Genomic DNA, 13,558 nt, shown 5'->3' with positions numbered 1-13,558 from the left:
ATCAGTGTTTGGGAGAGCAAGGAACAGAGAATCAGCTGTGATTTAGCCTAGGCTACTGGCAGAAGCTGACTTCGAAATGTCGCTTAAAACCTGCTGTAAAGCAGAGTAAATAGAACAAAAGTAGGCTATCGCTCTTTGGATTTGATGTTATCGTTATTTGATCGTTATTCTCAACCTTTTAAAGTCAGGGAACCCCAAAGTTATATTTATTTCTTTGAAATCATTATTTATTAGTGCATATAATTTCAGAATTAAATTGGCCAGGAACTATTTCACAGTAGCCTATGTAGTAATTTTCATGAGCACTCAATGCAGATAGGCTACCTGCTCAGCACGGAGGTAGGCTACTCTGCCTGTCTTTTCTTGTGCTATGCAAATGGCGTCAGCAGCATTCAAAACGCAGACTGGTGCCCCGTCAAAATCTCGTCATTATTTTACCACACTTCAGCTATAACGGGCGTTGTCAGATGGTCAGAGACATGGCCAAGTAACCAGAGCTTTCCTATTGAGAGTGTTGAGACCGCAAAATAAAAGCAGAATGAAGGTCCAAGACTGACAGCTGTTCGCACGGCCACCTTGACATTGGCAACTGATGAACATGACGTCGATTAATATTCATATCGTTACGAGAATCAATCTGCAAATTTGATGACCAGGGCGGGCAGCATTGCACCCGGTTGAGAAACTGCTTTTCTTCGAGACTGAAACCTTGAACCTTCATTCTGCTTTTATTGTGCGGTCTCAACACTCTCAATAGGAAAGCTCTGGTTACTTGGCCATCTGACCATCTGACCGCCCGTTATAGCTGACGTGTGGTAAATGAATGACGAGATTTTGACGGTGATGTTGCTGACGCCATTCTATCTGCGCAAAGCGGTTTGCATAGCACAAGAAAAAACAGGCAGAGTAGGCCTAGCCTATCTGCATTGAGTGCTCATGGAAATTAGGCTACTACAAGGTAGGCTACTGTGAAATAGTTCCTGGCCAATTTAATTCTGAAATTATATGCAGTAGCCTAATAAATAATGATTTAAAAGAAATAAATATAACTTTGGGGTGCCCTGACTTTAAAAGGTTGAGAATAATGACATCAAATCCAAACAGCGACAACCTACTTTTGTTCTATTTACTCTGCTTTACAGGTTTTAAGCGTCATTTCGACGTCAGCTTCTGCCAGTAGCCTAGGCTAAATCACAGCTGATTCTCTGTTCCTTGCTCTCCCAAACACATACAGGCAAATGTGACGTGCGTGCGGTCTCTCTCCTCCCCGTCACACCATAGTGATGAAGTGATTAAAAGTCATCCCTATGAATATGATAGTCTACTTTTCATAATGTGAAAGATTAAAACATTTTATATTTTTATTATGTCTATTACTGTATGTCATATGATTGAAGATGAGGATGATTCAAGTGAAGGAGAGGAAAACAGTAGTTTGGGGTGTGTGTAGGGGGGGCCCATGGAAGATGTTGTTCCTAGGGCCCCAAATTTGGTGCTACGCCCCTGATCTGATTCATTGATTAAAGTCCACATTTCGAAACGAAACTGACAGATGGGTCAGATCGGATATGAGTCACCTCAAGTGACTAGTGTAAACACGGCTTGGGTGGGGCCGCAGTCGAACGTGTAGAGTGAGTAGAGAAGTGTGGCCTTAACACACACCCCTGGGGCGAGCCACAACATGATCAACATAATATGATCATTGTCAATTCTTTTCCTTGGAAGTAGCTGCATTTACTTAAACAAGTTTTGTGTGCCCGACCAAGGGATATAAAGGTAATGTCGCTGCCATCTTTTGTCAAAGATCTTAAGAAGTTGAAGAGGACTTCATCATTCAAAATTCATACTTTGCTTGTGGAGGAAGGTAACTGCCAGTTAAAAACTCTGTATTGGTATTTGTCACAGTTTGATCAAAAAAACCTGTTCAATATATGAATTCCTATGGATGTTTTATCAGGAGTGTGTATGTAATGCAACATTTGTAATGAAACGCAAGTGATTATGTGTCTTCTCTGCGTTCATAGTTTGCTTGTGGAGGAAGGATGTCAAAAGAATCTTTCTATTGCTTTGTAATCGTATGGCTGCTTTATCAGCTTTATTCACATGCATGTGAATTTGTGTCCATTTCAGGTTCATTTTTTGCTAGCTGAGGAAGGATGTCACAGATTTTCGTTTTGCTGGTGATTGTCCCATTGGCCTTCCCTGCTGAGGGGATCTCCAATGGGGGAGATTTCACTGTCTCAAATAAGGATCTGACTGTCTCCAATGGGGGCACATGGGGCGATTGGGGCACGATGGTCATGTGTCCTAAAGACTACAGGGCATTTGGCTTCAGTCTGAAGGTGAGCTACTGTACATTGTATTGGTGATACAATAGTACTTATTTATTTTATTTTTCTATGTTGTGTTGTAAAATAATATCATGTTATTGTGCATGTGTTCAGAGTAAATTGTACATGTGAATAATAACAATAAAAGGCATTCAATTCTATTGTATTCTATTCCAAGACGACGTACATATAATATTGGCTTTTCATGGTTGTTGGCACAGGTGGAAGAAAGTCAGGGAATAGGAGATGATACAGCACTCAATGGCATCCGACTTATCTGCAGACACGTTGACAACTTCGACGACCAGACAACCATCACATCTTCTACAGCAGAGTAGGTTTTGGACCATGAGTCCCATATACTGTATAAGGTGACGAGACTGGTCAAAAACATCAACATTTGAAGTCCAGAATACATTGCCTACACTAAGACAATCACTAAGTGATTCCCCACTGACTCCCAATAATGGTTCAAAATTCAATACAGTGGAAACATGTAGTGTTAATACAGTGGTAACAGTGCAGTCATCATGGGCTATTCTGGGGGTAATACTTTATCTGAAGGGGTCTACTCATAAGGCTGGTCATGTAACTGTCACAAGAATGACATTACACACTATTATGACTATTGCTATAAGCTGACATTAGGTTTATGAAATGTAAAATGGACATTGGGTGTCATGACATTCCAAAATCTGAATTATATATTGTGACAAACCAGTCATAATAATAATAATAATAATAATTGTATTTGTATAGCACTGTGTCATACAAGGCATGTAACTCAAAGTGCTTAACAAATGGGAAAAAACATTGTTAGAGATAGATTTAAAAGGAGAGGTATAGAGGAGAGGCAGAAAAAGCAGGAAGGCAGAGGAAGAAGAGATAGACAGAGAATGTAGAGTCATAAGGTCAACGTAGGTTAGGACCAGGATTCTTAGATGTGTAAGGTCCATAGTGGCTGGGCCTATCATAAGTCATAGATAGTCACACAGAGATTGGGCGCTCAGGTGCGGCCCCTGGTGGCATCAGGGGTGAGGAAAAACTCCCTTTCGCTTGATTCATAGTTTGTGAGGGGGAAAAAAAGCTCAGTGAGGTCTGAGAAAAAAGACCCCCTGTAGTCAGGAAGAAACCTCAGGCAGAGACCAGCGGCCACCTAGGGGAGCCCCCTGCCAGGGCTGGATTGCGAGTAGTAAGGGCGCTGCGGCGGCTGGGACACTATGACGCCTTGGTAGCTAGGAGTTGGCAAGGATGAAGAGGTGGGTCTTCAGCTGCTTCTTAAAGGAGTCGACGGAGGTGGCTGATCGGATCTCGATGGGGAGGGCGTTCCATCTCTTGGGCGCATAGCAGGCAAACGCGGCGTCGCCGATCTTCTTCTGCGGGGGGGTGGGGGTCCTTAGCAGCTTGGCATCAGTGGACCTGAGAGCTCGAGCAGGGGCATAAAAAGAGAGCATGTCTGAGATATAGCCCCTAGCAAGTCCATTTAATGCTTTAAATACTGTGAGCAGAATCTTAAAGTCGATTCTGTATGAGACAGGTAACCAGTGCAGGTCTGCCAAGACAGGAGAGATGTGCTCTCTCATTCTGGTTCTTGTTAGGATTCTTGCCGCAGAATTTTGAATGAGTTGCAATTTGTCAATTAATTTTTTTTTGGAGACCAGAGAAAAGAGCATTGCAGTAGTCTATCCTACTGGTGACAAAGGCATGAATAAGTTTCTCAGCGTCTTGTCGGGGGGGCAAGCCGCGCACTTTGTTGACATTTCTAAGATGGAAAAAAGCAGATTTTGTTATCTTGTTGATGTGAGGCTCAAAGCTCAAATCCGAGTCTATGACCACACCTAGGCTAGTAACCTTATCTTTAATGTGTATGCTTAGGTCACCTAGGCTTGAGTGGAGTTTTGCACGTTTTTTCTTAGGCCCAATGAGCAACACTTCAGTTTTATCTTCATTTAATTTTAGGAAGTTACTGTTCATCCAATCTGTAATGGCAGACATGCATTTAGTCAAGGCATGAATGGCAGTGGTTTGGCTAGGCTCGACAGAGATATATAGTTGAGTGTCATCGGCATAGCTATGAAAATCAACATTGTGCTCTCTGATGATGGAGCCCAGGGGCAACATATAGAGAGAGAAGAGGAGAGGGCCCAAGCAACTACCCTGAGCAACTCCAAAAGGCACATCATACTTGTTGGAGACGTTTTCTCCGATGGTGACAAAAAACTGTCTTCCTGTAATATATGTTTTGAACCACTCTAAGACGTGACCGGACAAGCCTACCCAAGATTCAAGGCGGTCAATTAGTATGTTGTGGTCTATCGTGTCAAAGGCGGCACTGAGGTCGAGGAGGATAAGTGCTGAAACTTTGTTTGCGGCAGTGTTGAGCCTAAGATCACTTATTATTTTGGTTAGTGCTGTTTCGGTGCTATGGTTGGCTCTAAAGCCTGATTGGAATTTTTCCAAGATATCATTCCCAGCCAGATGTTGATTAAGCTGTCATAGACATCAAAGTCTCTCTTTGGCAGGGCCGGATTAAGATGGCCCGGGGCCCCTATGCTACAGGTGGCGGTAGGCCCCCACGGAATGCAAAAGACTGCATTATGATTCCAACCCAGGAGGACTAAAACTCTACCCAGCAGACTCAGTTATCAATACCACATCTTGTTACATTTCTCCAATTATATTTATGTTTTCCCCAGGTAGACAGATGCTGAGGCACTCAAGGTTGCTTTTTTTTAACTTTTTTATTTGGCTACAATGTTGGCATTGTAGCCAAATAAAAAAGTTTAAAAAATGCAACCTTGAGTGCCTCAACATCTATCTACCTGGACCAAGTTTGAGAGCCCCTACACTGTTGAGCACCAAGGGGGAAAGGCGAAGACCCAGAATCACTCCAATTACCTGCTTGTGTTTGATGTTTTTCCCCTTTGGCAACCTGGTGGCCCCCTGGCCATATCTAGCCATATCTGTGCATTAATCCAATCATGCCAATATGAAATCCTATATTTAGACCCTATTTAACTTAAGTGTTACTCAATTCTGTCTAACCTGTTGGGTGAAGACACAAAAACACTACTCAATCCTACACGTACTTTACCTAATCCTCTGGTATGTTTTTAAAGATGGGGAACCTGGACAAAATCCTTGGATTGTGGCAGTAAAGGATACCTCAAGTCCTTCAGTCTCCGTGTCGAACATCCCCTAGTAGAGACGGATGACACGGCTGCCAACAATATCAAGTTCCGTTGCACCAACAGCGGTGTGGGAGAGTTGACGGGGTATGGCATGACCTGGGGGAGTTGGAGCATGACGTACAGCAGTAACTGTGCAAAGGGTATCTGTGGCCTCCAGACCAGGGTGGAAGCACCACAGGGGTGGGATGATGACACGGCTCTCAACGACGTCCGTTTCAGATGTTGTGAATGAGTCCATATACAGTGGTGTTGTGTTCACTGAAGGAACATCTCGCAACAATTTGGGGTTTGTAAATGAGTAGTGGCCTGATTCATTGTCGTTTTTTAAATCTCTGCCAAGTAAACTGGTTCTGATATGAGATGTAACCAACCATGAATAAAGGGCATGAAGCATTACTCACTGTTTTAAGTCTGGATCACACACATACTCTCTTTCTGTCTCTCTCACACACACACAGACTTGTATTCCATTTAACAAAGGCACCCATTTGTGGTAGCATGTCATGAGTTTAAAAAAACAAAAACAAATACCTAACAACAACAAAAATACTTTTGCATTATCAAACTCATCTCGTCATCTGCATACACATTAAGAAAAAAAAATGCTAATACCTTGAGTATTCTGCCCTACAAGGCCAAAGTGCAGTAACTATGCTAACACTGAAACTGAGAAAAAGGCCTTCACAGCCTTGATATTAGGTTGGATATTGTGACAAGTAGGGGCCTTAACCCTCTACTGCAGTGGTCCTCAAACTTTTTGTGTGACGTACCATCCAAGAAATTATTGAGCTCTCCGAGTACCAACTTGACAACCAACAGTAGAATTATCGCAGCGCTTCCGGCCGAGACGCTGACAGGATGGCAGCATGAGGAACCAGCTCCCGGATAAATAATTGAAATATGCACCCTTAATATGAGAATTATACTTGAGAGATACGTCATTGCATGAAAGGGACGATTATGTCAAACAAACAAAAAAAAGATAAGATTAAGTTTGGTCTACGTCCAGCAACGTTACAAAATCGGACTACCAGCATGGCCGAAGCTGAGGCTAACCAACAGGATGACACCACTAGCATGATCCTGCAAGAATTGCGAGATTTTCGCCGGGACAATAAAACGCAACTAGACGACATAAAGGAAGAAATAACCAAGACGAACACCAGACTAGACGAGGCAGAAGAAAGAATCGGTAAAACTGAGGACAGAATTCAAAATATGGAGGACATAGTCGCAGAAGTGATAAAACTCCAAGAGCATTTGGAAGCTAAGATAACAGATCAAGAGAGCCGTTCCAGGCGAGAGAATATCCGCTTTTACGGGATACCAGAGGGAGCCGAGGATGAATCCCCGTCTGTGATCGAGTTTGTCGAAAACTGGTCTCTTAGCGTCCAAAAAGGGCCTAATCGTTACGCGCTGGATAGAAGCACCAAAATCGGTGTAGACCTTCCTTAGGGTGTTCTCCATCATTTCAGAAGGGGTGCCCCAAATTTCAATGTCATTAAGGTCATTTTTATGGGGTAAATCCAAGATGGCTGCCCAAAACAAGCCAATAGTAGTAAAATGCTGTACTGCCTGGACATAATGGTGTTATGGGCCAATCCACCTATTTGTGTGTGATGTATACAAACTGAACTTTGAAAATATGTGCAAAACTTACCATAAAAACAATGTTATATATGTCTTATTTAGATTCAAAAACAGGAAAATCATAAAAACCATGGTCAGAATGAGATCACTCTACAATTGAGAGCTCATTTCTGGGCATTTAGCTATTGAACCAACATTCATTAAGAGTTTTAAAAATGTGCAGTGGGTCATATCTATAACATCCAAAAAGAAAATTGTGATTAGAAAATTTAGGGGAGAAGAGATAAACCCTTGAACTGGGCCACACATATCTGTCCCAATGTTAGCATGCTAGCATTAGCAGGTTCAGACACTCAGGCTGGATCTCAAATGGCACACTTGTGCACTTCAGGCACTATGTTTCAGTGCGTAACTAATACGGCATGCGCACTGAAACATGAACACTAAAGTGCACAAGTGCACCATTTGAGATTCAGCCTCAGTCTGCTCTTCAGATAAAGATGGCAAACAATAATTTTAATCCCACTTACACATGCGCGCACACACACAAACTACTACTACTTCCTTAGGACCCCCTCAATGATTTAACCCTAGGAGTCCAACTGAAATATATTCATATCAATCAAGTCAATAATACATGTACATATCAAGTGTCAGTGACAGCTGTCAAAGGACAAATGTATGCTGATTAACGTTCAGATACAGTATGTATATCTTGTAGTCCTAAGTGCACTATGGAGTGATAGGGGCATTTATGCTTAGGAAATTATGAATAACCAATATGCAATACACCATACATACAGTATATTGACAGATACTTTGTTTTAAAAGAGCAAAATGGTAACATGTCTGTTTTTCCATCTACTTTTGGCTTTAATCTAGATGACATGTTGGCTACCTAACTACTTAATTTATTGTTTGCTCGTTATTTTTTATTTGTGGGTGTGGTCCTTTGTTTAAAACATGTCTGCCTGCCTTCCCTCTCTCACATAGGCTACTAAAATAGTCTTTCAAAAACTTAAAACAACAGCATGTGGAAATCCTATTGGCTTTGGAGGGCTAACGTCTATAAGACTATACTGTACTCTACTGTATTGCACTGTACTGTACTCTACTATACTGTACTGTACTGTACTGTACTGTGATATACCGTACTGTACTCTACTGCACCGTGCAGTATGATACTGTACTGTACTGTACTGTACTGTACTGTATTAGACTGCACTGTACTGTATGCTACTGTACTGTACTTAACTAGACTCCACCGTACTTTATGCTACTGTACTGTACTTTACTGTACTGCACCGTACTGTATGCTACTGTACTGTACTGCACCGTACTGTATGCTACTGTACTGTACTGTACTATACTCTACTGTACTTTATTATACTGCACCATTCTGTATGCTACTGTACTGTACTGCACTCCACTGCACTGCACTGTACTGTACAGTACAACTATAGAACTTAAACATGTAGAGCGGTGGTGCTCAAACTGTGGTACGCGTACCACTGGTGGTACTTGAGACATCTCTGGTGGTACTTGGAATACCATTATGAACCTCTCCTGTACTGACTGGCAAAAGTGAATATGGAAGGCCTTTACTGCGATATTCTAATGTTGGTTGTCAAGGTGGTACTCGGAGAGCTCAATATTTTCTCAGGGGGTACTTCACACAAAAGGTTTGAGAACCACTGATGTAGAGCATTCTGAGGACATGTACAATATTATGCAAAACGGTGTAGTGGGAATGAGTTATGTTACTGTTACCACTCAAAATCTTGAAGGTTAAAAAAAGTTGTGTGGCATTTTGTTTGGGGGGGCGGGGTATGATCGACTATTCTTCTGCCCAGACTATTTATGTGCCTTGCATATCAAGAAAATGAGTCCAGGTAATGATTTACTTTCATAGTATATACCATATGAGAAGTGTTGTTCTATATAGATATTTCTCCTATGGGTAAGGGTGGCAAAAGACCTACAGTACATGTTGTCCATCAGCTGTCAGTTTTGACAGCAGTTTAAGTACTCAATGATTACTGAGCTAACTAATACAACTTTTGACACAAGTACTAGGTGAGGACTTGTCTGCAAATAAACATTTTTTTTTATCTCTGTCTTCTTACTCAACATACACTAAGAAATCATTCCCATTTAATTTGAACTGAAGCCATACTGTGGCCTACATGTAGGCCTATATTGAGTAATCTGTAATGCCATTCTAAAGATGACTGAAATGCTCTCACAATATGCACTTGTAAAAATATAGAATTAGGTGATCTTATGGGGTTCTTCATACATATGGAAAGGTCCTGTCCTTTACCCTCTCTTATACAAATAAAATACGTATATCTGTTATGGAAATTAGAGGATGGGGAACCTGCTACCTAGGGCATCTTGCACTGACACTATCCCATTCAAATCGAGCATTAGCAGCAGTCTATTCTCACCATAGTTTTAGTGTTGGCAATGCTCATTTTAATTCAGACCAAGAATCTTCTCAAATCGTTCACAATGTTACATGCTGTCAAGCACGTAAGCACAGACTCACCCATACTTTCACTCTACGTACATTTTGTAGTTTTATCAATCTGGTCTAGCAGGCTAGCCTTGCTTCATCTCTTCTGAGGACTACATCTATATTAACATTGTCAGCTAAGTATAATGTCATGTAATAACAATGTAATGCGTTACCAACATGACATATTGTATATGACATGGTAGACTTTTTTTTTTCAAGGGGCACCCCTTCTAGGATGTCTTCAAATCAGTCAAGGAACACGTGTACCGAATTATATGCTTCTATCCAGCGCGTAACGATTTCTCGGCTTACAAAACTTCCGTATCGAGAGGGCACACCGGTCGCTCGGAACTAAACCCCCACCTACTGCTCAGCTGAGATCCATTGTGGTGAAGTTTGCCAGTTTCAGAGTCAAAGATTCCACTCTGCGCGATATATGGCGAAAGAAGGGGCTGGACTGGGAAGGACATAAAGTAAATGCCGACAACGACTACCCGCCACGCATAATCCAAAAGAGGAAAGAATACGCCGAGGCCAGGAGAATTTTGAAAGGCAGAGATATTAAATTCAACACGGTGTTCCCGGCCAGGCTCCATGTTAAGTATACAGATGGACCCGTGACCTACGAGACCGTCGAGGAGGCTACACGCGACATGCACGAGAGGGGCTTCCCAGTCGAGGTTATCAAACCACCCGAGACACTGATGGGGCGACTACGGCAGCTGTCCTGGCAGAAGAAACGACGGGCGACCGACAGAACCTCTACATACAGGGCGAAACTACAAGTGTTCAGGAGGGAATCCCCTCCCACAAACGCAGATGAGTAACAAGATTATCTATTCATCATGCTGAACCGGTGAGTTTATATTTGATTAATAGACAATGATGCTGATAAACATGCAAGGACGTTTATTCAAGGGACTGCTTAATGACTGTTGAATTTAAAAATGATTATCCGGGCCAACCTTGGACACGTACTGGACTCTTCTTGCACTACCATTCGCGAGGGCCCTCCTTCTCTCCACGGAGAGGGGGGCTTACCCTTCGAACCACCTACTATCATCTGGTGGAGGGTCAGGAGACAGACCCATACTGTGGAAGACCTGATATTGAGTTGCTATTATTTTTTCTTTATTGATAATTTTTCAAAGGTTTATTTTTTAGTTTGTTTACAGTCGTTCTTAACTGTAAAGGGGAAGTCTTTCTATTTTACAGAAGAAATGCTAGTGGATATAACTTAAATGCAGAGTATTCGAATAGCCTCTTACAATGTTAATGGTATGCATAGTCCTATTAAGAGGGGGAAAATTTTGTCACAATTGAAGAAAGATAAAGTACATATAGCGTTCCTTCAGGAAACTCACCTGAATACTCCAGAACATGCTAAGTTAAACAAAATGGGATTTAAACAGGTGTACTCTTCATCCCATGTGTCGGGACGTAGAAGGGGTGTGGCAATATTATTGGCAGGGGGGCTGAATTATGAGCATTTATCAAGGATTTCAGATACAGAGGGCAGGTTTGTCATGATAATAGGAAAACTGGAGGGAACACTTATTACTCTCCTAAATGTATACTCCCCCCCAGGCAGCAATTGGGAATTCTACAGGAAAATATTTGACTTAATGACTACAAAATCACAAGGACTGGTTATCTGCGGAGGGGATCTCAATGTGCATTTAATTCCTAAATTAGATGTGTCACGGGGCAATTCAGACTCAAATCTTATAAGTAAGAAAATAAATGCATTAATGAAAGAAATGGGAATAGTGGATGTCTGGAGAGAGCTTTTCCCCACTAGGCGTGACTACTCATACTACTCCACACCACATGCCGTCTACACCAGAATTTATTACTTTTTTACTTTTAGTAGGGACTTACACATGATAGAACAATGTAGCATTGGCTCTATGACTCTGTCTGATCATAGCCCTATTTATTTGACTTTAAACCTCAACGGAGAACGAAGAGAAACACTGTGGAGACTAAATTCATCCATTTTGAACAATGTGGGCATAAAAGAAAGTCTGAAGATGGAGATTAACACCTATTTAGAAATCAATGATAATGGGGAAGTTACGCCAGATATTCTCTGGGATACACTGAAGGCAGTCATGAGAGGCAAAATTATCTCTATTACATCACATACGAAAAAACTCAGAACACAAAAGTTACAGGACCTGGAAAGTGAACTAAAACAGTTATTAAGAGTCCATAGTCATACTTCAGACGATCAGACTAAACAAGAAATTGATAAACTAAGAAAACAGATACAAGATATAAGTACATTAGACATACAAAACAAGTTGACATTTCTTAAACAGCGATACTATGAGGTAGGGGGAAAGGCCACAAAAATTTTAGCATATAAACTAAGGAAGCAGCAAGCAGATAATACTATACACAAGATAAGACATCCAGAGTTAGGAACAATAGATCACGGATTGAAGGACATTCAAAAACATTTCGAAAATTACTATAGGACTCTCTACTCTCAACCGCAAATTGATAATGCTTCAGAAACTGACTCATTTCTTGCCTCATTGCATCTACCCTCAGTATCAGAGGAAGAAAACAAAACTTTAATATCAGAAATAACAATTGAAGAACTGAATTCTGCTATTTCCAGATTGAAGGCTAGTAAAACACCAGGCACAGATGGATTCACTGCTTAATGGTATAAAGCACTACGCGAGCAACTAGCCCCAATATTATTGAGGACTTATAATTGGATCCTACAAGAAAAGAAAATCCCACCCTCCTGGAGAGAAGCAATACTTTCCTTGATTCCTAAGGAGGGAAAAGATAAACTTGAATGTGGCAGTTATCGCCCCATTAGTATCCTTAATGTAGATTATAAATTGTTCACCTCAATATTGACACATAGGATAGACAAGATTTTACCCAGACTTATCCATACAGACCAGACAGGTTTTATCAAACAGAGACAGACACACGACAACCTGAGACGAACGCTACATATTGTTAGCCATATTACTCAACAGAATACAGAAGCACTTCTCGTTAGCCTGGACGCAGAGAAAGCGTTCGATTCTGTGCGTTTATCCTTCCTGTATAGGGTGCTAGCAAAATTTGGTTTTCACAAATCCATCATAGCAATATTCCAAGCCCTCAATGATAGTCCCACTGCAAGAATTAAAGTAAATGGCGCTCTATCCAGATCTATTACTCTGGAACGAGGAACAAGACAAGGATGCCCTGCCTCCCCCCTCCTCTTTGCCCTGTTTATTGAACCACTTAGCCAGTGGATTAGGCAAAATGGTAATATTAAAGGGATAAGAATGAATGCTGGCGAACATAAGCTTGCGCTATTCGCAGACGACGTCTTAATTTATCTAACGCAACCCACATTAACATTCCCCAAATTGATGGATACACTACACAGATACGGGACATTTTCAGGGTACAAACTGAATGTGCAAAAAACCCAAGTCCTCTCCTGCAACTACACCCCACCCGACCATATATCAAGGAAGTATAACCTGAGATGGGACGCGGATTACATTAAATATTTGGGAGTCTATATCCCTAAGGACATTAGAAAATTGGTTGATTTAAATTACACTCCATTAAACATCAATATTAGAGCGGACTTGCAAAGGTGGACCCTTATTCCTTTCCTAAGTTTACATTCTAAAGTTGAATCTATCAGAATGAACATACTCCCGAGATTATTGTACCTTTTTCAAGCACTTCCAGTGGAGGTGCCTACTCATCAGTTTATTGAATGGGATAAACTTATCTCAAGGTTCCTGTGGCAAGGCAAAAAACCTAGGACTAGATATAAAACATTGCAGTTAAATAAGGGAAAAGGAGGCCTAAACCTTCCCTGCTTGCGTGACTACTACTACGCAGCCCAGTTAAGACCCCTGGTGTGCTGGTCCAGCTCCAATTATGTTGCTAGG

General features: G+C 41.4%; 1 protein-coding gene across 1 annotated transcript; it reads left to right on the top strand.

Annotated features, from left to right (window-relative positions):
- The first annotated feature begins 1,696 nt into the window (after positions 1 to 1,696).
- Positions 1,697 to 5,900, top strand: LOC134461771 (vitelline membrane outer layer protein 1-like). The gene is made up of 4 exons (XM_063214633.1): positions 1,697 to 1,864; positions 2,131 to 2,342; positions 2,552 to 2,664; positions 5,450 to 5,900. The coding sequence occupies exons 2-4, from the start codon at positions 2,157 to 2,159 to the stop codon at positions 5,751 to 5,753; spliced, it is 603 nt and encodes a 200-aa protein (XP_063070703.1). The 5' UTR covers positions 1,697 to 1,864; positions 2,131 to 2,156; the 3' UTR covers positions 5,754 to 5,900.
- Positions 5,901 to 13,558: the final 7,658 nt, after the last annotated feature.

The sequence above is a fragment of the Engraulis encrasicolus genome, chromosome 2 (genome assembly GCF_034702125.1).
Source record: "Engraulis encrasicolus isolate BLACKSEA-1 chromosome 2, IST_EnEncr_1.0, whole genome shotgun sequence".
Lineage (NCBI taxonomy): Eukaryota > Metazoa > Chordata > Actinopteri > Clupeiformes > Engraulidae > Engraulis > Engraulis encrasicolus.
Note: the sequence above shows the minus strand (reverse complement) of the source record. Positions and strands in the feature narration are given on the sequence as shown.

What these genes read in the sequence shown, in the direction of transcription:
- LOC134461771 (XM_063214633.1), top strand. Translation starts at nt 2,157, where the DNA reads ATGTCACAGATTTTCGTTTTGCTGGTGATTGTCCCATTGGCCTTCCCT. An exon ending in CATTTGGCTTCAGTCTGAAG is followed by an intron (nt 2,343 to 2,551) that starts GTGAGCTACTGT and finishes TTGTTGGCACAG; the next exon opens with GTGGAAGAAAGTCAGGGAAT. An exon ending in ATCACATCTTCTACAGCAGA is followed by an intron (nt 2,665 to 5,449) that starts GTAGGTTTTGGA and finishes ATGTTTTTAAAG; the next exon opens with ATGGGGAACCTGGACAAAAT.